Raw genomic sequence first — 27,788 nt, 5'->3', positions numbered from 1 at the left:
CACCCATCCCAATGCACCCCACTCCAATCCACAACAATCCACCCATTGCAATCCAGTCCACCCCACACCAATTCTATCCAGCCCAATCCAATCTACCTGACTCCAATCCACTCGACCCCGATCCCCCACTCCCTCCTCAATCCACCCCACTCCCTCCTGAATCCACCCCACTCCAATCCAAAACAATAATCCCCACTCCAATCTGCCTTACTCGATTCTGCCCCACTCAAGTCCAAAACAATTTGCCTCATACCAATCCAAAACAATTTGCTCCACTCCAATCTTTCCCACCCAACTCCAACATTGTGCTCCAATCCAAAACAATCTGCCCCACTCCAAACCAGAACAATCAGCCCTACTCCAAACCAAAACAATCATTCCCACTCCAATCCACCCAGCTCCGACCCAATCCACCTTGTTCCAATGAAATCTACCACAACCCACTCCAATCCAGCCCACCCCACTTTAGTCCGGTCCACCCCACAGCAATCCAATCCACCAAAATCCAACCTACCCCACTCTAATAACCCCACCCCAATCCAAAACACTCTACACCACTCCAATCTGCCCCATACCAATCTACCCCACTCTAATCCATAACAATTTGCCCCACACCAATCTTCCCCATTCCAATCCAGAACAATCTAGTTTACCCTACTCTAATCCAGTCCCTCACCCCAGTCCACCCATCTCGAGCCACTCCACCTCACTCCAGTGCAATTCACCCTACTCTATTGCAATTCACCTCACTCCATTGCAATTCACCTCACTCCATTCCACCTCCCTCCAGTCCACCCCACTCTAGCCACCCCACTCCAATTCACTCTATTCAGTACATTTGACCCCATTCCAATCTACCCCTCCTTAGTGCAATCCATCCCAATCCAATCCACACCACCCCACTCCAATCCATCCCAACGCAGTCCATCCCATCCTACCCCACCCCTTTTCAATCCACCCTACTCCAATTGAATCCGCCCCATCCGCTCCACCCCAATCCAAACCAACCCTCCCAAATGCACCCAGTCGTATTCACCACACTCTACTGCAGTCCAATTCACCCAACTGTACTCCAATCCAAACCATTCTACCCCAGAGCAATCCACCCCACCCCAGTTCAGTCCACCCAACCCATTCCTCTAGCCCACTACAATACAATCCACTAGCCCACCACAATACAATCGACCCGGATGTATGACGTTACAACGCATACTTTTACAACGCCTACCTTTACCACGCAATTTTTACAACGCAGGATCCATTACAACGAAGTACCATTACAACGCATGTATTTACAACGCAGATACCTTTACAACGCATACCATTACAACGTAAGTATTGGTAAATTTATAATATTTTTTTTAATGTAAATTAATTAAAATTAATAAATTTAATTTAATTTAATTTAATTAATTTAATTTAATTTAATTTAATTAATTTAATTTAATTTAATTAATTTAATTTAATATAATTTAAAATTTATTGTACTTAATTTTTACCCTGTACCCCTTTACCCAAAAAACCCAAAACTGACCCTGAACCCTAAAAATACCCCTTTACCCAAAAACCCAAAACTGACCCTGAACCCTAAAAATACCCCTTTACCCAAAAACCCAAAACTGACCCTGAACCCTAAAAATACCCCTTTACCCAAATACCCAAAACTGCCCCTGAACCCTAAAAATACCTTTACCCAAAAAACCCAAAACTGACCTGAACCCTAAAAATACCCCTTTACCCAAAAAACCCAAAACTGACCCTGAACCCTAAAAATACCCCTTTACCCAAAACTGACCCTGAACCCTAAAAATACCCCTTTACCCAAAAACCCCAAACTGACCCTGAACCCTAAAAATACCCCTTTACCCAAAAAACCCAAAACTGACCCTGAACCCTAAAAATACCCCTTTACCCAAAAACTCAAAACTGACCCTGAACCCTAAAAATACCCCTTTACCCAAAAACCCAAAACTGACCCTGAACCCTAAAAATACCCCTTTACCCAAAAACCCAAAACTGACCCTTAACCCTAAAAATACCCCTTTACCCAAAAACCCAAAACTGACCCTGAACCCTAAAAATACCCCTTTACCCAAAAACCCAAAACTGACCCTGAACCCTAAAAATACCCTTTACCCAAAAACCCAAAACTGACCCTGAACCCTAAAAATACCCCTTTACCCAAAAACCCAAAACTGACCCTGAACCCTAAAAATATCCCTTTACCCAAAAACTCAAACTTATAATATTTTTGATAAAATTATATACTTACCAATACTTACGTTGTAATGGTATGCGTTGTAAAGGTACCTGCGTTGTAAATACATGCGTTGTAATGGTACTTCGTTGTAATGAATCCTGCGTTGTAAAAATTGCGTGGTAAAGGTAGGTCGTTGTAAAAGTTGCGTGGTAAAGGTTGTATACCAATCGACCCACTTCAGTCCACCCCAAGCCAATCCAACCCACTCCAATCCACTCCACCCAACTCCAGTCAATTCCACTGCACCCCACCCAGTTCAGTCTAATCCACCTCACTGCACTCTAGTTCACTCAAACCCACCCCAAACAACCCCGCTCTAATCCACCTCACCCCCAGTCCTATCACTCCAATCTACCCCACTCCAGACCACCTTAGTCCACCTCACCCCATTTCAATTCACCCCCCCACAATTAATCCCATCCCACCCTAATCCACCTCACTTAATTTCAATCTACTGCACTCCAATCCATCTCATCCAGCCTACCCACTCCAGTCCACCCCACTCCTCTCATTCAAAACAATTCTACCCCAATCCAATCCACCTCACTGACTCAATTTACTCCAAACTATTCTACGACACTCAACTCCACTCTACACCACTGCACTCTGACACACTGCCACTGAACTGTACTCCTCCCTTCTCCAATCTGCGACTCTCTTCTCCAACAAGTGCACCCTACGAGGCTACTCCCCTCGCTCCACTCTAGTACGCTCCACGCCACTAACATTTAGCCATGTTGAACAGCAGCCATACTGTTATACAACTTGACAGAAACAGATTAGCTAAGGTAATTGCTCTTGTGTAAGCTAGAGCTATTGGGTTTGCCAGTGCTTGTTATTAAAATGGGGCTGGTGAATGTTCTTATTTCACATTTGGCCCCAGCAGTTGATTACTCTTCTCTCACATTAAGTTTGCAAGTGCAGTTTTTGGAAAGCCTAAGAATTAGATATTGATATGAAAACTATCTTCTAATGAAACTTGCCTCTGCAGTTTTCATGGCTTTGGTTCGTTTAAATGGTTTGAAGCTTGAATGCGCCCATACAAAACGGTAGGCATGTTAGGGGGTCTTTAAACCTGTTAATGTGTAGAAGAACTTGAGAAAACCATAAAAATACGCTGTCCACAGCTGCAAACCAATTTATTGACTAGGAAGCCTTACAAACTGTGTTTTTCTTTAAAGTAAATACACTTTTTAATCTGATTCACATTTATATTAACAGTCAGAAAGTTATGAACAAAGAATATGTGAACTTCAGAAGGAAATGGCAAGCCAAAGTAGACTAATCAACCTCCTGATGTCACAGTTGGCAGACTGCTCTAGTGCTGGCAGAGGTAAGAAATTGGTTTTTCATTTAATGTTTAAGCCTGTATGAAGTGAAGAAGAGGTACAATCGGAAAACAAAGAGTGCTGAATGCACTCTACAGCGATAAGGGTGTTATTTTTGCTTAGGTAACATTTGGCAATATTGGTTTTACATATTTGCGTCTTAGTCTACAAAAAGTAGTTGGATTAAAATGATATATTCGACTTCCTAACCATTTAGTAAATTGGTAGTTCTTGAGAGCTGCTGCTGCCCATTTTCCAGAATAAAAAGAATAGTTAACAGCAAACAATATTCTGTTGTGTTGCATCACTCTCTATGACAGCTACATATGCCCTGCCCCTCTAGTTTAACAGCCCATCTAGCAGACCTTGAAACTGCGTGCTCTGCAGCTGTCTAATTGTTAGCCTCATTGCGAAACACTTTTATATTATTTTCACATTAGCAACTTGAGTGCTTCTCTTAGCTAGGATAGAGCACTTAAACATTTCAAGCTACCCACGTGCAGCTCTGGCACGAGGCCAAAATTCCATCCCTTATGTGTACTGCACATTTTTCTATGGCTGCTGAATGACCATGACCTGTTTCAAATTTGGCAATTATAGTGTCAAGTCACTAAAAAGGGTATTTCTTCTCCTTGTGTCTCCGACCTTCTGAATAGGTTACACCTACTTGCAAGCACTCATTCTAGAAAATTTCAGCTGTACTGCTCCTGCATCCATGCAGCGCTCATCCTCGCTGATTTTAATAATTCAGCCCTGTAAGACAGGCTATACATCTACAACTTGTACCGCCAGCTTAATTTTACCTGTTGGTGATGTGAGGTGGAAACAGGAGATAGGAGAGTTACTTTCCCAGGTACTAAATTGGCTAAACATTTAACCTGTAGGTGAAATCCTTAAACACATGCCTATTTGAGGGTTATCACACATTAGCCTACGTGCTGGAATTTAAATGGAAATATAGTGTAATACTGTTTTTTTAAATTTTGTACATCTTTACATTTTTTATGTTCCTGTAAGTACCGTGGTACTTTCTAGCTAGTACCACGGTACTCCGCAAACCGTTAAAAAAAAAAAGAGGAATAAAAGTACTTTTATCTACCGTTACAAATTATTTAAACTGACTCATCCCTTCCTATCCACTTTTAAAACAGTAGTACTCTATATTTACTCTTAAAACCAGAACAAAGACTAACCCCCAGATTCATCATTGTCCTCTTTTGCGACTCCTTAATAGCGATTATTAAGGAATCGCTATTAAAGACTCGCAAAACGGGATTCATGTAGAAATCGCAATCTTATTTGCTATTTCTACAGCTTCCTTATTTGCGATTAGCAAATTGGCCCATAGGAATGAATGGGGAGTCATTCCTTATTTGCGATTAGCAATTTTCTAATCGCAAATAAGGATGCGATTTCAAGGGTGCTAGGGGTGTCCAAAGGACACCCAGTAGCACCCCTGAAATGTAAATGTAGACTGATGTTGCGTACACACGTCCAAAGGACATGTGTGTGTGTGTAACATACAACTTGGAAAAATGCACTAAAGTGCATTTTTCTAAGTTTTCGCTATTTACCACGAAGTCAGACTTCGCGATAAATAGCGGCCAAAAATAGCGATTTCGCAATTCAAAAATGGTTCATGAATTGCATTTAAGGAATCTCATATAGAGATTCCTTAAATGCAATTTCACGCAATTTAGCGATTTTGCAATTTGCGATTTTTGCATTTGGGGTGATATATTCCAAATGCAAAAATTGCGCTCGCAAAGGGCCAGATTCTCAGAATCTGGCCCTTTGCGAGCCGATTTTCCGTTGATGAATCTGGCTGCAAGTGTGGTCTAAACAATAAAGCTAGCGGCCTTTTAATTTTTAACAGGCTTGCATGAACCATAACCGTGGCACAATATATCAGTACGTTTTTGTGCATTATGGGCCTAATTCATAATGTTAAACCTACACTTTTGTGTACGTTTACCATTGTTTCATATTCACAAAGGTATTTCACTCGTAGTATTTTTCTGCATATAAAAAGATGGCACTGTCTTATCTTTTTATGTGCGGAGACTGTGCAGCCGTAAGCATACTACTCGTAAAACACCTTTGTAAATAGCAAACAATTGTTAACTTACACAAAAGTGTAAGTTTACTTTTGTGAATCAGGCTCTATAAATAACTGTTCGAGGCATGTGGGCTGCTGAATTTATATCTGTGCATAAATCACCGCCTAGTGTTGGGTCCGGATGATTGCACATTGTTGTCCTGGAAGAGTTTTCAAAGTATCACAAGATAGGTGGCTCCTCCCTTGGACTACAGTGCGCATGGCCATTCTCTCCATCTTCAGATTGTTTTTTTCCGCCATTGGGTTCGGATGTACTTTCTTGACTCAAGTTCGGAATATACTTAAAACTCTTTTCGCGAGGCCAAAAGGCCTTAGGGGCGTCGGTATTGTCTCGTTCGGTGCCCAGTACTTCATCCAGTTCTTCGAACAGGACGTCGAAGGCCGTATTGCCTTTCGACATCTAGGCCCCGACGAGCGTCGATGATGGAACAGAGCCCGTTCAAGAGATGCCCCGGTGTGCAATAAGTGCGTATCCCCGGACCACGACGAGGCCAGCTGTATGGCATGTTCCAAGTTCCGGTCGAAGAAAACGCTTCGGCTTCGACGCGCGACAGTCGGCCCAGCAGACAGCGCCAGACCCAGAAGATATCTTTGAGGCAGACGACATCGAGGGAGCCGATCAGGAGGATCCTGAACAGCAGTCGGACCCTGCATCGGAGCACGACTCACATTATAGTTTGGACGAACAACAAGACTACGTCCATGAGGGAGACATCGTCGAGGTAGGAGACGACGCAGAGGCCATCTGAGCCGTCGATGACGACTCAAGCGATGAGCAAAGCCCGTCCGCAATCGCGGGGCCCAATACTGACACTATACTCTCTAAGGCTCAGGTCGAGGCATTGCCGGAAGGCCTTAGCCAAGATCTTTACCTGCATTCTATAGCCCCGCGTCCAGGCCCGGCTAAGAATGCTTCTACAGAGCCATCGGTCAATCAGCCACTTTTAGCGGCAAAATCGAAACCGACAGCAACTGTATCGAAACAGAAACTGCTGAAGACAGTCCTCGGATCGACAGCCTCGGATTCGTCAGCTCCAGCCCAATCTAAAAGTGTCATCAACCCTTCGGGGGTCACAAGGGGGCGTCGACCCGAAACACGGGACGCCGAAACCTGTCTCTGCCGTCAAGCACGTCGCGCTGACGCTGTCGACGTCCACGCCCAAAGATGACGACACTGGCAAAGGACTCAAGGCTAGGAAGACTGTCGATCCAAAACTTCCAGCCTCGGCGCCGATATCCAGCAAGGCCTTCGAGTCGAAAAGTGCATCCGACCCGAAAGTGCACATCGCGTCGAAGCAAAAAGGCGTACCTGTTGCGCACAGACAGCTTGAATCAACGCAGGGCCGCAAGCAGCGCAGTGATCTTACAAAGTTGGTCGGATCGAAGACGGCAACACCCTCAAAAAGGTCGGTTCGTCTCCACTGCTTACACAACCTATTAAATATGGACTGCCCCCGACCGCTCGACCAAAAACCTTCGAGCCACAAAAGGGCACCGACACTACCAAGAAAGTGTCTGCAGTTTCAAGGAGTCAGTCCGCTGAAGAGGATGTGATGTTCCAACCACCCTCCTATGACAATCAGTCAAAACTATTCATCGACTCGGATATGGGTAGACTCACCATTTACAAACGGAAAGTAGTTCCAGAAACTCCTTTGGAGTCATACAAAATCCCTCTAAAAAGGAAAAGAGACTTGGCAACCTCACCTGTTTTTTTCAGAGCCTGTGGAGTCCTATGAACAAGACTATTCCTATTCGCCCACATGCACCTATGAGGACATAGGGGAGGGATACAATGAAGATGAGTTCAATTATCCTGATGACACAGATCAGGATGAACAGCAAACCTGGACTGACCCTGGTGAGCCACACACCACGCCTGACACCCAGTCCTGTACCATCAAAACCTCGCCTACTGAAGATACTGCTGCGTTTAACGCTTTGATTGAAAGGGCAGCCAAAAACCATGATGTGGACATGCATGCTGACCCAGTAGAGGAGGACTTTTTGTTTGATACTTTCTTGACTTCTGAAAGATCAGTAAAAACATTGCCTATGCTGAAGGGTGTCCTTAAACATGCTACTGACATCTTCAAGGAGACCACAAGGGCACGGGTTGTAAACCCAAGGATTGAAAAGAAGTACCGGCCTGCACCTGTAGACCCTACGTACATCAAAGGCCAGCTCCCGTTGGACTCCCTCGTGGTGGCTAATGCTCGTAAAAAGGCAAACTCTCAAACCAGTGGTGATGCTCCCCCTCCGGACAAAGAATCCAAAATCTTTGAAGCATCTGGCAAGCGAGTAGCGGCTCAAGCAGCAAATATTTGGAGGATCTCCAATACACAGGCCCTATTAGCCAGATATGATAGGGCACACTACGACACGTTAGAGCAGCTACTGCAACACCTGCCTGAGGCTTATAAGGAGGGAGCAGAAATGCTGATACAGGAGGGGAAATTAATTTCAAATGCGTCCATCAAGTGTGCACTAGATGCAGCAGACACCGCAGCTAGGGCCATAAACACAAGTGTGATGCTTAGAAGGCATGCCTGGCTACGCATCTCTGGTTTTAAGCCTGATATACAAACTACTTTACTCAACCAGCCTGTTAACCCTAATTTTCTCTTTGGTCCTGATGTAGACACCACCCTTGAGAAAATTCAAAAAGACACTGAGACAGCAAAATCCATGGGGGCTCTGCCGTCACAACAGTTCAGGGGCGGTTCCTTTTGTTGCTCCGGTAACAGGGGAGCCTCCAGAGGTCAAGCATCACAGCAAGCCCAATACAACAGAGGGGGCTCGCAGACCACCTATAACAAGAACAATAGGGGTGGCAATCGCGGGAACAGCACCAAAGGCAGAGGATGCGGAAATAATAATAACAGATCCTCTGCCACCAATAAACAGTGACGTGTTGTCACTGCCCCCCGACCATGTAACACCAGTCGGGGGAAGACTTCAGCAGTTCCTGCCAGTCTGGGAAGGCATAACCACAGACACGTGGGTGAGAGACCTTATACAATACGGATATTGTCTAGAACTAACCTCCACTCCACCCAACATACCCCCAAGGCACCGTCCTATGTCCGCAGAGCACATGCACTTATTGCAGCAAGAGGTACTCTGCATGCTGCAAAAAGGGGCCATAGAACTCGTGCCTTTAGATCAGCAGGGGACAGGGGTGTACTCACTGTACTTCTAAATTCCAAAAAAGGACGGGTCTCTCAGGCCCACTCTAGACCTCAGACCCCTGAACCAGTACATCTTATCAGAACATTTTTACATGCTGACTTTACATCAAGTTCTACCATTGCTCAGTCAGGGGGACTTCCTGGCCACCCTAGACCTGAAAGACGCATATTTCCACATTCCCATTCACCCAGGACACAGGAAATATCTCAGGTTCACCATGAACAACCAGCATTACCAGTTCAATGTCCTGCCTTTCTGGGTCACTACTGCCCCCAGGGTGTTCACCAAGTGCTTAGCGACAGTGGCGGCGCATCTTCGGAGACAACACATCCATGTCTATCCTTATCTGGACGACTGGCTTGTTCAGGCAAAGTCAGCCCAGCAATGTGCGAGCCACATGTCCCGCACAATTCACCTCCTACACAGTCTAGGATTTTCACTAAATTATCCAAAATCACACCTTCAACCCGCACATGTACAACAGTACCTGGGTGCGACAATCAACACTCTGACAGCGACAGCGCACCCAAACTCTGCCAGAGTCAACAGCATGCACTTGCTCATTCAAAAATTCAGGCCCCAACACTCGCTTCCAGCGCCGGTATTCATGCAGCTAATAGGGATGATGGCCTCCTGCATCTTTATAGTCCCTCACGCAAGGCTACACATGCGTCCGCTTCAGGAATGCTTAGCACGACAGTGGAACCAGGCTCAAGGACATCTGAAAGACCTAGTGTTGGTGACCGGTCGTGCATACAACTCTCTGCATTGGTGGAACACACAAAACCTTTGCAGGGGACAACCGTTCCAAGAGCCTGTACCACAGATAGTGCTGACAACAGACGCATCTCTCCATGGTTGGGGAGCGCATGTCCTCCATTATACAGTGCAGGGACTATGGACAGCGCAGCAGCAAAAAGCATATCAACCTATTGGAGCTCATGGCAATTTTCATGGCAATGAAGTCCTTCAGACTGCATCTGTGCAACAAAGTCGTGCTGATCCGGACGGACAGCATGACTGCCATGTATTACATCCAGAAGCAGGGAGTCACGCACTCTCCACAATTGTCTCATCTAGCCCAGAGCATGTGGAAGTGGGCCATTCAAAGGAACATGTTCCTCATGGCGGAACATCTCCCAGGCAAAGACAACCAGATGGCGGGCCTGCTCAGCAGGCACAGCCACCAGATGCACGAGTGGGAGATACACCCCTCAGTGCTCCAACCATATTTCCAGCAGTGGGGTCATACAGAGATAGCCCTATTCGGCACAAAGGGAAACGCAAAATGCCAAACCTTCGCCGCCAGGTTCCCACACCCGCAGTCTCAGGGCAATGCGATATGGATGAACTGGTCAGGCAGATTTGCGTACGCTTTTCCTCCAGCACCGCTCATACCGCTAGTGGCACGCAAACTGCGACAGCACTCCATGACGCTCATTCTAGTTGCTCCAACGTGGGCACGGCAAGCGTGGTACACCACATTCCTAGAACTTTCAGTGGGACCTCACGAACGGCTGCGACTCAAGCCCAGTCTCCTCGCTCAGAACCGTGGAGACATTCAGCACCCAGATCCGCAGCAGTTGAGCCTTGCAATATGGCTCCTGAGGTCATAGAGTTTGGCTACCTCAACCTGCCCCCTGACTGTATGAACATCATCAAGGAGGCAAGAAGACCTACAACCAGGGCATGCTATGCGGCCAAATGGAAGTGATTTGTCATTTACTGTTCTCATAATGACATAAATCCGCTAGATGCATTCACGCAAAACCATATATGTTGTTTGTTGCACCTATACAGATGCATTCTGGCATATAGTTCCATTAGGATACATTTGGCCGCAATGGCAGCTTATCTTCAAAACAGACAGCATCTTTCTCTTTTTAGAGTGCCAGCCATTATAGCTTTTATGGAAGGACTCAAATGAGTGATTCCTCCCAGACACCCTCCTTCACCTGTCTGGAATCTGAACATAGTTCTCACCAGACTAATAGGACCACCCTTTGAACCTCTTCACTCTTGTGAAATACGGTTTCTAACATGGAAAGTGGCTTTTCTAGTGGCAATCACATCGCTAAGGAGAGTTAGTGAGCTTCAAGCCCTAACTATTCAAGAGCCATTCATACAGATTCATGCTAATCGGGTGGTGCTGCGTACCAACCCCAAATTCATGCTTAAGGTGGTGTCGCAGTTCCACATTAACCAAACCATAGAACTGCCCGTTTTCTTCCCAAATCCAGACTCGGTGGCAGACAGAGCACTGCACACGCTAGATGTTAAAAGAGCTAACCTGTATTACATAGACAGGACGAAGGAATTCAGGAAAACTAAGCAACTGTTTGTTGCCTTCTCTCCACAACACAAAGGCAACCCCATTTCCAAGTCAGGTATAGCCAGATGGATTGTTAAGTGCATACAAATCTGTTATCAGAAAGCTAAACGCACATTAACAGTTCCCCCAAGAGCGCATTCTACACGCAAGTTAGGGGCATCCATGACTTTCCTAGGTAACATTCCTCTAGAGGATATATGTAGAGCAGACGCATGGAACACCATACACACATTCACCAAACACTACTGCGTGGATGTACACTCCAAACAGCAAGCTGCTGTAGGTCAAGCTGTTCTCAGAACTCTTTTTCAGACTGCTGCAGCTGGCACGGGCAACCGCCGCTAAGGAGGATACTGCTATTTATTCTATGCACAGATATAAATTCAGCAGCCCACATGCCTCGAACGGAATATGCTACTTACCAGTATGCATCTTTTCTTGGCATGTAGGGCTGCAGACATTTATATCGCCTGCCCTCCTCCCCAGTGCCTGTCGCAGCTGTAGCACTCAGAATCATTCTCAGGCATGGTCATCACCTACTGTATTACACTCCATCTCTGCCACAATGGCGAAAAACAATCTGAAGATGGAGAGGATGCCCATGCACACTGTAGTCCAAGGGAGGAGCCACCTATCTCATGATACTTCGAAAACTCTTCCAGGACAACAATGTGCAATCATCCGGACCCAACACTAGGCGGCGATCTATGCACAGATATAAATGTCAGCAGCCCTACATGCCAAGAACAGATGCATACTGGTAAGTAACATATTCCTTATAATTTCTGAATCAAATCAGACCTACCACGAGAAAGAACCATTTACGCCCCATAATCTATATTCCTGCATAAAATTAATAGGAATGCGTTCAGCCGTATTCCTGCTAAGTCTTTTTACACTACACTCTACGACACACCGCTCCACTCCAGGACACACCAGTCCACTCTACCACATGTCACTCCTCGACACACCACTCCACTCCACTGTACATCACTCCTCTTCATGCCATTCCACTCTATGCCACTCCACTCTACTTTACGACACTCCACTCTAAGTTTCTCTAATTTATGCCAGTACACTTGATGACACTCAACTCTATGCAGCTCCACTATTAGCCACTCCACTCTTCCCCATTCAACTGTATGCCACTCCACACCACTCTACGCTATTCCACTCTATACCATTCCACTCTACGGTATTTCACTTTATGCTACTCCACTCTGCGCTATTCCACTCTACGCAAGCCCACTCTCCGTCACTTCTTTCTATGCCACTTTAGTCTCCGTCTCTCCAATCTATGCTGCTGCACTCTACACCTCTCCAGTCTATGCAATTCCACTCTATGCCACTCAGCACTGACACTTCACTGTGTGGTATTCTACTCTACACCACTTTACTCTATGCCACTCAGCTTTACGCCACTCCACCCTATTCAATAAGGTGACCTGCGTTTTTGGTCCCGGGCTCGGTGACAATCTGGAGAAACCTACCAAACCCAGTCATTTCTTAAAACTAGACAGCTAGGGGACTCCAGGGAGGTGTGGATTGCATGGATCCCACAACGTTTTATCACCCAGAATTCCCTGCAAACATCAAATTTAGCTAAAAAATGACATTTTCCTCACATTTCTGTGTAGAATTACTACCCCAGCATAAATGTTCTACCACACAGCATTCCCCTCGGTCTCCTGAGTAAAATGAAACCTCAGATGTGTGGGTGGGACAAGTGCCTGCAACAGTGAAGGGCCAACAATGTGTACAAATTGAGGGGATATAATAGCGTGTTGATAGGCGCATTTATTTTGATATGTTTTTATGCTGACTCTGCTTTGGGCACCAACGCAAGCGAGGTATCATTTTTATCGGGAGACCAAGGGGATTGCTGGATGGTGGGAAATGTGTGCAGATTCAGTCTCATTGTCATGATCCGAAGAAGACTCAAAATGCATACCAGCAACCTTCTGAGCTGTCATCTTGTGGCTTGCCATAATCCTTATTAAAACAAGTAACTTGACAAACAAGTCAACGATACCCAACACTGTGCAAAATAAGTAATAACCAACGTGTGGCTGTATCAAACATAAAGTAAAATTACGGGCATATAGCAATTGCATGGTGAAGTCAAATCAAAGCACACAAAGACCTATACACTGTAAATACCCCTCACTTGCCAGCGACAGCTAGACTCTCAAGCATCTACTCTGCATAGACACAGCAAGCACTAACAATATCCCACTAGAAAGGAAAACAAAATAAAATTACATACAAGACAACATAATACACATTGTGCATAAATACAAGGAACATTTAACACACATTCAAACAGAAGCTAAATATGCTGATATTACAGCATTTCCCCCCAAAAAACATTCATGCAGGTCACTGATACTCATTTTGAGCAAACAGTACAAAAAACCTTTTTCTATTGAACACTTGCAACCACATACAACAGATCAACCAGTGCCAAAACCGTAAACACGAGTCACACCAAAGGAAAAAAAAAGCTTTGCACCAAAATAAAAAGGAGAAATAAAGCATTACAATCACAAATGATAAGTAAAAATGAAACAGTTAACATTATAAAACACTATATAGTCCGCCAATCACCATTCAAATGCCAACCGCACACATAGACAAATGCCAGTCCACGCTCACGCCAACCAAATGCCACTTCAAGCACACAGTGAGCAAAGTGTCAGCCCACGCACACCGCCAGTCAAGCGCCACTTCATGCACACCACCAGCCAAGCGCTAGCCGACACACACCAAGTACATATAGACTATCAGCTGAACTCCAGTAAACCCACAGGAACCTTCCCTGGTGGCTAGTGGTGTCGTGCCCCCCTTGGGGCAGACGGGCCTCAAAATATATATAGCTGATCTGCTCCAAAGGGGGGCAGAGACGGGCAAAATGAATACCCCTTTTAAAGGGTAGCGACCCTTGCCAAAGGGGCTGCCCCCAATATCACAAAAGCATTATTTCCCTTGTGGCTAGTGACTTCTGCCCCTCTTGGGGGCAGATTGGCCAAAAAATATGGCTGATCTGCCACCAAGTAGGGCAGAAATGGATAGCCCCTCAAGGGGAGTGACCCTTGTTTAAGGGGCTGCTCCCCAAAACAAAAACTTATAATCTAAAAAATAATCCTAGGTGGCCTAGTGGCTTCTGCACCCCCCCCACCCCTTGGGGACAGATCGACCTAAAAAGATATGGCCAATCGTCCCTAAAGGGGGGCAGGAACGGCCAAACCATTAACCTCCTAAAGGGACCGCTCCCCAAAATAATTATTTAGCCATAAAAATATTCCTGCTGCACGATCGCGCCCCCCCCCCCCCCAATCATACAGCAGTAATGTAATGCAAAGAGAAATCGAGGGAAAGGAAAAACTCTTTTCTTTCCCTGATGCCTCAGTGCACTTTGCAACCTCCCCCCGCCCCGGATGGCCAAAGGGATGTCGAGGGTGGCAGCGGAAGGGCTTCCACTGCCATGCCTAGCGGGGTGTGAGAATAGGCAGGCCACGGGGGGAGCGCAAGCACTTCCCCCGTGTGTAGGGCCCGAGACGGAACAGTTTCTTCATCTGCGCAGTAGCACCCCGGCTGATGAGGGAACCGTTCCGTCATGGGCAACCAAGGGGTTAACGTATGTTTAAAAACAATGAACTTGGGGGGCGGAGCTTGCCGGCAACCATGATGGTGGCTTAAACCCAGAGCTCCGGCCGGTGATCTTCAATAATCCTTAATTATCCTGCTTCAGAGACGCCGATGAAACGGTAGCCAGCTGTCCCATGCAGCCTTAAGCATAGCGCTGCAGGAAAAGTAGCTCAAACGTGCTACACGCCGCTGCCCGCACGACATTCAGAGGAGTTGCTGGGGAGGCGTGGCAGGCCAAGAAGCAGCGGACTTGCGTGCTGCCTGATCCGGGCTGCGTCGCCGTACGTGCGGCTGTGGAGTGGCGAAGGAGTCCGGAGCGGAGCATAGTCCGCCGCGAGACCACGATACTGCGGGGTGAGGGAGTGGCGCCACTACTCAGACGTGTAACCCGGGACCCCTCCGCCCCTGCCGGGTGTCGCTGTCCATAGCGACAGTCGGCTGAGAGAGGCGGCGCGAACAACGTGGAGGCCGGAACTGCAACGTCTCGCCGGGATCGGGAGCACACAGCTACCGGCGTGGAGAGGCGGCTTTGCTGCCTGAACGAAGGCAGGGGCTGCGGCACCCTGTAGCAGGCGGAGGATCGGAAGCGCATGGAGACCAAGGTGTAGCGCCCTCGGCCTGCTGTCTGCTACGAGGCCCCAGGCAGATCGGCATAGCGGGCAGGTTCAGAACAGAACAGGCGAGACTGGGGGTAAGCGCCGCTCGCCTGCCCCGGCTGATTTTTTAAGCCTACTCGGACCCTAGGAGGGGGATATAACAGAGACAGTTAACGCAACAGCGGCGTCCCCCCTGCCGGCCCGGGCTCCTGGGTGGTGCACTCTGGAGAGTAGGCACTTACCGGCGAGAGCGCTCACTGGCGTAGCAGGGAAGGAAGGCTGCGAGTGACCAAAAGGGCGACCCGGGTCCCCCCTCTCCCTCACGGCTGCAGGGGAGAGCTCGAGAAACCGAAGGGCCGATTGATAACGCGCCAGGCACTGGTGATCAGCTCCCCCTCACACGGGCGGGGCACCTCAGTCACAGCGCCAACACGGGCCGAGGTGACAAGACCCAGACCAAGCTATCTTTCCAGCAGCAACGCTCGCAATCGCAGGATGGTGCGAATGGAGCGCAGAGGGCCCGCAACGAGGAGGAGCATCCTGTAGCGGAACAGGACTTGAAGGCCATGCTTCTAGCCATGGAAAGAGGTATTCAAGGCAGCATATCTACGCTAGGCTCCAAGATTGACTCGCTCACATATCGGATGGGCAGGATGGTGGAAGGATAGACCAGCACGCGGAGAGGCTGGACATGGATGAAAGACGGATCTCGGAAGAGGAGGAAGCGCAGATGGAGCTGGATGCGGGTCATAAGAAGATCGAACAGCAGATGCAGGCCCTCCAAGATAAGGCTGAGGACTTAGAAGCGCAGTCCCAGCACTGCAACCTCCGGATCATGGGCTTACCGGAGACGACCCAGACTGGGAACATGGAACGCTTCATTGAGTCCTTCCTTACCACGCTTTTGGGAGCAGAGACCTTCTCACAAATGCTTGTAGTAGAGAGGGCGCACAGATCCCTGGGACCGCGTCCACGCCCGGGAGCCCCACCCCGCCCGATAATTGCCTAATTGCTCAACTACAGGGACCGTGATGCTGCCCTGAGACAGGCTAGAGCCAAAAAATCGCTCCAATACGAGGGGTCGGAGATTTCTTTGTACCCGGACTTCACTGCCAGAGTGCAGGAGGCGCGCAAACGCTTTGCTCCACACAAAAAACAACTCATAGACATGGGTTTGGACTACGCGATGCTGTACCCGGCCAAACTCAGGGTGAATCGGCAGGGGCAGTCACACATATTCACAGACCCTCGAGCCCTGCAGCAAACCCTCAAGACGTGGGGGAAAGAGCGGCGCTGGAACAACTCGGCGAGGGAAAACGCTGATGACGATAGGAGCCCCCTAGATGAGCAGGAATGACACCTCCGGCGATGCTGAAGTTGCAAAGCTGTTGGTCTTGGGAACTTGCTGCTGACAACGAACATGATGTATTGATCTGGTTGAACTGGGTCCTGTTTGTAAGGAGGACTCTCAGGGAGCGCTTTTGGTTCTGCAAACTACGGATCATGGAAGTCTGGACCACAATAGAGGGGGCGGCTCTGCAGCCCCACTGAGGGTGCACAGATATGGTTAGAGGAGACCGGCTAGAGGGACAGCGTCACCGAGGCTCGGCTGACGTGAGACAAGGGAGCTGGTTGTCAGGTATCCGGTGTGCTTGGATAATGTCCAGGCCACTGAAACTTTATTTCTGGGAGACCGTTGACATTGTATGTTTATTGTCTCAGATGCGCGCAATTGATCACTGAGGGCGAAGAGTGCTGTGCCGACTGAGGAGCGCAATACAGGCTCCGATAACTGGCGATATGGCAACCTCGGCCCCGGCGCGCAATGCACCGGTCTGACTCGATCGAGTCTTTACTGTTTGGGGGGAATCAAGGGGGATGGTGGGGTGGAGACGGGAACTGTAAGGCCAGGTTGGGTAGGTCTTCTGTGGGAGAGGGGCGGGGATGTATGACGGTCCTCATGGGGTTGTTAGAGGGCCCAGAATAGTTACCGATTTGTTGGGGTGGGGGGGTACTGTTTCATTGCAATTCACAGCAGGGGATGGTGTAGGAGGGTGGAGGCAGTTGATACATCACAGGTTGCGTACACAGGCCAGGTACACTGCAGGGGACCACGAGATTTCCACAATAGGCATACCTTCTCTAGAGGACTAGCCCACCCAGAGAGCAGGAGCACACACAGACGGCCACCATACGCACCCTCACATGGAATGTTAGGGGGCTAAATGATTTCCGTAAGCTGAGGAAAGTATTGAGCTACTTAAAAAGACAAAGAGTAGATATAGCGCTGCTACAGGAGACTCATTTGCCACTCTGTGCAGGATGTTACGCAGTAGGGGTCTGGAGGGCAACATAGCTGTAGCAGGGTTCACGACACATGCCAGAGGTGTCATCACATGGGTTAACCCGGGGTTGAAAATTACACTGCAGACACTGAGAACCGACCCAGAGGGCAGATACGTCTTAGCGCACTGTAAGGGTATGGGACTGGAGTTATTAGTGGTGAACGTCTATGGCCCAAACTACGATGCTCCGGAATTTTATGAATCGCTGGCTGAGGTGATTGGCACCTATGACACATCCCAAATAATTTGGGGCGGGGACTTTAACCTGACGCTTAACCCGGACATAGACAGATCTGAGGGCCCACCTCGGAGGCCCTCTGCCGCGGCACAAATGTTAACTACTAGACTTATCACACTAGACCTGGAAGATGTATGGAGAAGCAGAAATGCTTCTCCGGGTGGGTACACCCACTATTCAGCTTACTCGGGGTGCACACTACGATAGACTACTGGTTTGCTACCTCTGGGGTGCTTCGCAGAATCAGGGAATGCAAGGTCCTGCCGCGCACACTGTCAGACCACTCCCCCCTGCTGTTGGCCATAGTAGCCCCTGCTAGGGAAATTCCCCCCTTCACGTGGCGCTTTCCTCCGTACTCGCTCCTAGACCCTGTGTTTCAAGGAGAACTGGCAGAGGCGATCGACATATTTTTTTAGAAAAACGTGGGTTCAGTGGAGGATTTCCAAATGGTATGGGAAGCATTTAAGGTCTACATAAGGGGCATAGCTATGTCAAAACACTCTAGTGTTCTGAAGGCCATCAGACACCGGCTATCGGATTTAGAAAGCTGGCTGCAGACCCTTGAGAAACGGCAACTATGCCGATCAGATAATGCTAAGGAGGCGGAAATAAAATCCCTCACAGCTGAGTACCATGAAGAAGCTGACAGGGAGGTAAAACACTTGGGCAAATACGCCACTGCCCGCACTTACGGTGAGAGAGAAAGGCCTAGCTCTGTTCTGGCGAACATTGTGAAGGGCAGAAAGGGGAAGCCGCTGGTCACGGAACTGAAGGCTGCAGATGGACAGCTTGCGACAGACGAGGCTGATATAGCTAACATATTCCGTGCTTACTACTCTGACTTGTACTCCTCGAAGAGTGGGGATTTGTCCGCTGAAATTCTAGATTATCTGGAGCATATTAAGCTCCCGTTCCTCACTAATGCACACAGGGAGTTCCTCATGTTTCCTATACAACGAGATGTGATTAGGGAGGCACTGGCCTCCATGCGCACGGGCAGCGCCCCAGGTATAGACGGCCTGACAGTAGACTTTTATAAAACGTTTCAAGAACAACTACTACCGCATCTCTCAACTTTGATGAGTGATATTTGCATTCAGGGCAGCATGCCGAGCTCCATGAGGGAGGCGATGATTGTCACTATCCTTAAACCTGATAAGGAGCAGGACGAGTGTGGATCATACAGGCAGTTGTCGCTGCTCAATGTAGACACTAAGCTATAAGCCAAAGTCCTAGCGACGAGACTTGCACTACTTGCCCCCGAACTAGTGGCCCCTGAGCAGGCAGGATTTATACCCAGCAGGAATTTGACGTATAATATTAGAACGGTACTAGGGACCATCCAACATTTCAAGCAAGGCATAGAAGGCATGTCAATATTTCTGGACATGGAAAAGGGATTTGATTCGGTGGAATGGCCGTTTCTACTCCAGTTTTTACAGAGAATGGGGCTGGGGGAGCCCTTCCTGCAAATGATTGGCGCTCTCTACAAAGGACCGTCTGCTAGAGTGTGTGTCGGTAATGCGGTCTCGCAACCCTTTTCCATCAGCAGAGGGACTCGCCAAGGGTGCCCCCTCTCCCCGTTGCTGTATGCCCTAGCGGCAGAACCGCTAGCCTGCGCGCTGAGAGAGTACCACAGTCAGGAGGGCATACGATTTCCAACTTACAAAATAGTAGTGTCAATGTATGCTGATGACACGCTTCTCTACGTTCATGACCCTGCTTCTAACCTATCCCCGCTGCTAAGAGAGGTGGTTCACTTTGGAGCGCTTGGGCCTCAGAGTAAATTGGGCGAAATCTATTGTCTTCCCTCTCACACCTGCGACTAGGCAGTTAGAGACGGAGTACCCGCTCCAGTGGTCGGAAGACCCGATCAGGTACCTTGGAATACGACTCCATACGGACCCTGAGCTGCTCCTCAGCCAAAACTACGGGAGGGCAGTCAGCAGGCTGGAAGACGAGGTAGAGCTGTGGAGCAAACTGCCACTTACTCTGTTGGGCCGCATAGCCATAATGAAGATGGTGGTTCTGCCGCGGTTCCTTTTCCTATTCAATGCCATTCCAATGGTACTATCAAAGGCTTTTTTCCAACGGCTTACAAGTCTCATGATTAGTTTAGCGTGGGCGGGAAAGCAACCCAGGGCTAAATGGTCTCTCCTCACCCTGCCCTACAGCATGGGAGGCCTGGGCGCCCCGGACCTTGAATTCTACTACAGAGTAGCACAAGCATCGCACCTGCACACTTGGGTGCATGGCGATAAGATGATCCCGCATGTCCGCATGGAGCAACTGTTTGCACACCCGCAGCTACTCCCGGCCACGATCTGCCTGCCTTTGGACCGCAGGACGGGACTACTGGATTCATAGCCGCTACCAATCATGCCTGGCACTCGCTACTACAGAGGCAGGGAGGTGTGCTGCTCTACTCACCAATTATGCCCCTGGAGTGGATGTTATGGCTGCCACCCTTGGAGGAGAAGGGAGTCACCAGGGAGCTGACGAAACTCGGCTTACTACGAGCGGGAGACCTCTTCCAGGATGGAGTAGTCAAAACCTGGGACCAAGTGGGCGGCGACCGCAGAGACATACCTATGCTGCAACGTTTTCAATTCCACAGGGTATGTAGTGCCCTTTCGGAGCTGCTTGGCGCGGACATGGCAGAACCGCCAGAAGTCCTTGAACTGACCTATGTCATTAAGGCCAAAGAGTCCCGCAAACTCCTTACTAATCTCTATAGAGTAGCTAGGTCCCACGGAGAGCACCAGCTAATGAAAGCGAGAGTGGCATGGCAAAGGGACCTGCAGACCATGATAGACGATGCTGTTTGGCAATACTGCTGTGAAAACACGAAGCGGATCTCACTCAATGGACGGCATAGGTTGATCCACTTCAAATTCTTGCAGAGGGTTTACTACACCCCTGAGAGACTCCATAGGTACGGCCTACGGCAAACGGCAGACTGTGAAAGGTGCAACACAGCTAATGCTGATTTTATGCATTTGGCCTGGAACTGCCCGGGTATCCAGGCATTTTGGCGCGACATATTTTCGGAAATGAGCAGAATCCTGGAGGTATACATGCCTCCGGAACCTGGCTTGGTACTCATAGGAAATTCCAAACGGCTTCCGGTTGCGATTCGTAGACTCGCGGATATGGGGATGCTAATGGCCAAGAGAGCAGTGGCACACTGTTGGATGAGAGGTCCACTTCCTACCAAAACTAGATGGGCGTGCAACATGTTATACTGTAGTACCCAGGCGGAGCATTATAGTGAATTACAGCCCCCCAAGAGCCGCCCTAAAAACTTTTGGGCTTTGTACCAAACATACCTAAGTGGAATGGAGAAGGAAGGGAACTTAGATCTGGAGGCAGGGACCCCTACTCTGCAGACAGACAACGACATGGAGTCGGCATCTCAGACAGTGGGACCGGAGGGACGCACACAAGACCCAGAGACCGACTCACAGAGCTAGGCAGCGGGAGAGTAGGGGACGAGTGATGGACAGGGGACGGGGCGGCAGCGCGGGAATACTGCTCACGTCGCAGCTTGTTGAGACACTGATATTGCGGCTGACACCCTGGCTCGGGCAGCCCGGTGGTGGAGCTGGCATTGCTCCTGCGTGATTCTGAAGGTATGCGTGGATGTGCAACTTGATATGGACTCTTTGTGCATGTAAACCTTTACTACACACTGTGAACGCAATGATGGCGGGTGGGTCTTTTCCTGGGTTGGAGTTGTTGTTTGTTAAGTAAGGACACGAACATGCCTTAAATGAAGCCTTAGAGTTGGGAGGTGGGAGGGGAAGCCATGCTGTTGGGGTATAGAATGACACTAAGCAAGTTATCTGTAACATGTTCTTTCGGAAATGTTTGCTGCTCGATCCGTCTACCCCCTCGTGGGTTACGCCGCCGGACCCCCGGGTTGTCGGCTGAAGGGCTGTGTTAACATAGGACAGATGGTAGTTGCATGTGAATAACGCGGCCGGCCCTTGAGGTTGTAGGCTCAGCGCTGTGTCTCTGAAGATTGTGCCAATAAATAAATAAAAAATAAAAAACAATGAACTTCACTTACAAAACCCCAGAATAGAGAGATGGTGACTGATTAAAACCAGTCGTGGTTAGCTCTGCAATCCATAACTCGCACAACAGCCATGCAAACCATTACTCCCACACCAAATGCAAGGCTCATCCTCAAGGTGGCAAATTAAATTACAAAAGGTATATACAATGTTACAGGATAGATTACTTGTCACATTGCCATTAACACTACCAATGTTATGTGTATTTGTAAAGTGCACTATCACCTGCTAGGTTATCCTGGTGCTGAGCAGGTCTGGGTGCCTAGCCCTGCCTATGGTAGGTTGGAAAACTGAAAAGCCCGGTATTCAGCGTCTTGCAGAATTCAAGAAGAGAAGAGGATGTTGTAGAGTGGGAGGCCATTTTATGCTTTAAGAGCGATGTAAGAGGATGCCTTTCCTCTTGATCTGGTTCTGTGTATGCATGGGATATATGCGAGAAGAAGTCGTGCAGAGTGAAGGTATCTTGGTGTTAGTGGAAAGAGATGAAACTGTTCAGGTAGGAAGGGCCTAAGTTGTGTAGTGCCTTGAATGAGTGTGAGAGGAGCATGAATTGAGATCATTTGTGTATCTGGAGCCAGTAGAACTCCTTGAAGTGGTGTGATGTGATTTCTTTGTGGGAGTTGAGCATGAGTCTGACTGCCAAGTTCTGGATGGTTTGTAGCCTTTTAGTGAGTTGCTTGGTGATCCCAGCATAGATATCAATGATTGTACAGTCGTTTACTTTTTTGAGATTACGTTTATATTTAATAATGTAGTGAATTTAGGTGTTGCTACTAATGAGCTTGTAAGGTGGAGCAAGAGGAAGGTGTAGCGAAAGTGTTCGAGAAATGTGATGTTTCAGATTAGCCACCAAAATAGAGTTTTATTGTAGCAAGTTGTGCACCAACCACCATGGGGATGACATAGTAGGAATAGCGAAGGAGTTTCCATTATCACTTGCCAGCTTCCTGGATCTCTCTTCTGGATTTTCACATCCCACTTCATTCCTCCAATAAACTCTTTTAGCACCTACAAGTGCTGCAGGTGATGCAAATGTAGGCCGGGCCTCCCAGATGTAAGCTGGATTTCTAATTCTAAGTGGCAGGAAGGATTGGAACTGGTGTCAGAAGGACATTGTGCCAGTCGGCAGATAGAAACTATATCCAGGTGAGGCCATGGTGCAGGTGGCTAGGGATTACTGGGCTGCGGCCATAGGGAGGTGAGTCTCTCGATGGACTGTCAAGTCAACCAGAGTGTTCAAATTTAAATTGTAGACAAAATTCAACATCTTTTGTTTGAATATCGAACAGCCATTGACGTAGCAATTATCTGTTCTAAAATTGATTATAGAAATGCTTTATAAATGGGTACATTGAAAGCCAATGTTAGCAAGTTACAGTTCTTCTAACATTTGGCATTAAGAGCAGCCCCTAATTTTCCCAATACAGCTCATTCCTTTAACGTTTGTAGCAGTCTTCCCTGGGTTCAGTTGGTGTCCCTGATTAATATTAATATGCTCCCTTGGATGCACAACATTTTTTGGCCACTCTTTTTCACTTTCGAGAGTAAGATTTTAGTTTGCACTTTCCAGGAAGGGCAGTGAGATTTACTGAAAAATGCAGGAAAATGTCAGTGGGTCAATCCTTACCGGCTATGGAAAGCTGATGGTAGAATTTGATGCTAGTACCTCTTCTGGGTTGATCTTCTAGTAGAACTTGGTTGGCCTTATTGTGTGTTTTTTTATAGCCGTATATAAATGGAAGTTGGATTTAGAACATTGTGTCCTGATCCAGACCCTCTCTATTGACTTTCCCAGTGATGGAAACAAAAGAAAACCATAAGAAGCCACTATATCATTATAGAGGTGGAGGAAGGATGGGGCAAAAATCTACCCCTCTCCATGAACCAGTAGTTTGTGACATACACAGTGTATGGTCGCAGCTAGGGTTGCCACCTTTCCAAGAAAAACATTCTCGCTATTTGTAAATAGGACTTTAAATAAAATTGTATGTATTTGTGACATTACTTTTCTGCCTTTGTTTACTTTAATCATTAGTCAGGAATCGTTAACGCAGCTCTAGAGCGCATATAGTAGTGCTTTCTATTTATATTTGCTGTTAGAAATATGTAAACATAAGGGCTAAAACGACTGACTAGGTGATTTTTGCTGATTTTTGAACCAGCTGAGACACTAATATACGGTAGCAAAATGGTCTGGTGGGAACCCTAGTCACAGCTCGAGTCCCTTGCAGAAATGGCAGGCACGTGCGTTATTCAGGGTGCAGTCAGAGTGACAATACAGGCCAATGGAATTAGGCACCCCACATGCACTCTGGAGAAGCAGACAGTGACACAGCACAGTTATCGATAAGAGGGATAAAAAAATAAATAGGGGTAAACATCTGTGGAAATGTTCAAAAAGTAAATACCATACATTGTTAGCCCTAAGCGGCTGACTGGATCTGGAAATTTATTTGTGAGCAGTAAGTACCCCTGCGCTCCAGTAGGTGGTGTTGTTTGATTCTGCGTGGCGTTGTCGGTGTCTTCTGAATTAGAAGACCAGTGCGCGGTGCCTACATTGGCATCACCACAGTGCGCTGACGGCAGTTCTATTCTTTCCGCGCCAGTCAGCACAGATTTGGAGAAGAGCTACACCCAGTCACTTTTAGACTGAACTTTTTCAAATCTTACTGTCAAAGATTTTTGAGACATTGTCTCCTGGTGTGGCAGGGATTTCACAGGCAAATGTCTTTGATGCACTTACACCTTGTCTTCCTCTTGTGCCTCAAGCACATCCACAATGGCAAGACCTGCATCAATTGTTGTGCCATGCGCTCTATGGCCTCAAGGGAGCAGTCCTATAAGCTCCTCTGCTTGATGTGTGACGCTGCAACGGTCTTGATCCCTCCTGGTCAAGAAAAAGGTTCGGGCACTCAAAGTCGTCCAGGTATTTGAGTAAGTCCCACAAGCACAAAAAGAGAGGTTGAAGAGGTCTTCGACTCCTCCCCATCCATTGAAGTAATCGACGAGGGAGTATCAGCATTCGAGGCCTGGCTCCGCGGTTCAGCCTGCACATGGGCCGTCTTTGTGCCTACCTGAGTTTTCAGGGCCTAGAGCAATCCCAGCTCAACTCCATTCATTTTATGAGGCCATGCACCTAATATTTGGGTGGCCTGTGCCTGCTGGAGCGCCTTCAGGCCCGCATGTTTGGGATGGGCCCCAACTGGCATCCCACCAGCCTGTTCACCTGCGGTGCCAGTAGGGGCCCCTTGTATTCATGGACAGATTCTGACTGGCACTGGTCAAGCCACCTCGACAGCGGCCCCACTGCTTGGCTGGTCCCCATGTTAATCCCCAACTCTGACACGGATGGGTGTTGTCAAACACTGACTCTAGCGCTAACTGGAGACATTCCATCCTGGCCGGAGCCTGTGCCCTATTTCTATGGGCTAAGTAGTAGGGATGACTGGGAAGGGCCACTGGACCCTGATGAATACCAGCCCCCCCAGATGTCACTGAGGACACCCAGTGTGAGATTTGGCAGCTGCCAGTGGACTGGGCACCTCTCCAGATACTGGCTCGGTCTCTCCTACCGTGACTAAGGTGGAGGGAGCTTCATTTGCTATGGTGATGAGGAGGGCGGCCGTGGTCCAGGACCTTCGGTTTCACAAATCAGAACAGTTATTCCTTCCGGTTCGAGATCAATGGCCTTGATGAAACTGGTGGAATATCTCATTCACAGCTTCGAGGTCCCAGTGAGAACTTGGTTATGAGTCCAAGGCCATATGGTTGCATGTCTCTTCACAGTTCTATGAGCAAAATATTGTGTCCTTCCACTGTGTGCGCATCTCCACTCTCACTGGAATCATGCGTCGTAAGATTTTGAGCTTGTAATACGAGTGTCACAGCAAATCAAAAAGGCGCTAAACTGGTGGTTGCTTCAGCAATTCTTGAGCAAGGGGATGTTCTTGCTACAGACACCTTCAAAAGTGATTACCACAGATGCGGGTACCTTTGGTTGGGGACAAATCTGGACTCAATATCATGGCAAGCAAAGTTTTCACTAGTGGAGGTAATTGTTAGCAGTATGAAGAGTCGTGCTTCATTTCAAAACCTGGATTTCCCTGACCAACTTGGTAATTCAATCAGATAATGTGGTAACTGTGGCCTATGTGGGGGGAGCCAGGTCTAAATATCTCAACCTGATTGCAATACAATTGTTTCAATGGACAGACAACGTAAGATGTGTCTTTTCCTCTTCCCAGGAGCTGACTCTAACAAAGAACACCTCCCACTCTATTTGCAGGAGGGTTGGGGGTCTCTTCATAGACCTATTTACCTCCCCTCAGAATGTGCAGCTGCAGAGATTCTGTTCCAGGACTGTACAAAAGAGAGCATCAGGAGTGGATTCTCGACATTGATATGGCTCAGTCAGATATTGTATGCTTTTCCCCTAATTCCTCTGATCCCCAGACTTCTGGCCGGGTTCAGATGGAGGATTCTGAGCTCATTCTAGTTATCTCTTTTTGGCCGAGGAGATCCTGATTCCCCATTTTAAATCTCTGGCAGTTCAATATTATTGGATTCTTCTTGTGAAACAAAGAGCAGCAGCGGGCCTTAGGATCACCGCACCTTAAACCCAGTTCCAAAACTAAATATCAGTTTTTGTGCTACCAACCCCGACGTCAGCTGCTGAATGCCGTCGCTGTGATTCCAGATCAAAGAATACTTTTCAGGTTTTGTGGGTGTGCACATAAACAAAGTCCAAAACAAATGATGACTGTATGTAAAAAATATTTCTATAGTTATTCCTCAATTGGAACACGAGTGTGGGGACAACACAAGCCGGGAGACACAAAACGCGAGCGATCGGTCCGGATTCTGGGACCACGCTTGTGTTCCAATTGAGGAATAATTATACTTCCTCATACCTGCCAAGAGACTGGGCGACACTCAATACTACGGGTTATATTATATTCACCCACAATAAGAGGTTTACTGCGTGAACACGCGATTTTCTTCCGAAGCCAACTCAGTCTTGGGAGTGGACTTTTTGAATTATCTGGCGATCACTTTCTATGGGGACACGGGAATTCTGAATAATACAAGGAGGTTCATTGCGTGTCCATATGCATTTGCACTTTTTTAAGTTGATTCAGCCTTAGGACTCGATTATCGAACTAGCTGGCAGTGATTCTACTGATACTTGAATCGTGACCACTAAAAGAAGTTTTGAAGCTGGTGGTGAACACCTACTTTCCTTCTTATCATCACACATACATCGATGGCTTCTCTATTTTTGGAATCTAATTGTGTTTATACTGCCCTGAGGAAGCTCCCTGCATGGGAGTGAAACACGTTGGCTGATTTCCTTTTTTTGTGATTTTACCAATGAACTTTTTTACAAATTTGAATAAATAAAGAAGAAATATTTTTTACATACAGTCATCATTTGTTTTGGACTTTGTTTATGTGCACACCCACCAAACCTGAAAAATTATTGGATTCTTCCTCTAGATCCCTTCCCTCTAAAAAATCTAAATGTAATTCCATCTTAGAGACTATGTCTCTCAGAGTGGAGGTTGAGAGGAGGGGTTTGCTGAGCAAGGGACTCTCAAGGCATCTAGCGATAGCTATTCAGGAATCTTGAAACCTTGCTACCTTAAAAGCAT

At 47.7% G+C, this 27,788-nt stretch overlaps 1 protein-coding gene across 3 annotated transcripts in view; it reads left to right on the top strand.

Annotated features, from left to right (window-relative positions):
• The window catches only part of TANK (TRAF family member associated NFKB activator), a 386,559-nt gene that overhangs the window by 204,264 nt on the left and 154,507 nt on the right, over positions 1 to 27,788 (top strand). For all 3 annotated transcript variants that reach the window (XM_078681664.1, XM_078681665.1, XM_078681666.1), the window contains one exon: positions 3,482 to 3,593. In XM_078681664.1, the coding sequence (XP_078537790.1) occupies positions 3,482 to 3,593 (112 nt within the window). The remainder of the gene's footprint in view (positions 1 to 3,481; positions 3,594 to 27,788) is intronic.

This window comes from Lissotriton helveticus, chromosome 3_1 (assembly GCF_964261635.1).
Source record: "Lissotriton helveticus chromosome 3_1, aLisHel1.1, whole genome shotgun sequence".
NCBI lineage: Eukaryota > Metazoa > Chordata > Amphibia > Caudata > Salamandridae > Lissotriton > Lissotriton helveticus.
This window is presented reverse-complemented; position numbering and strand designations above follow the sequence as displayed.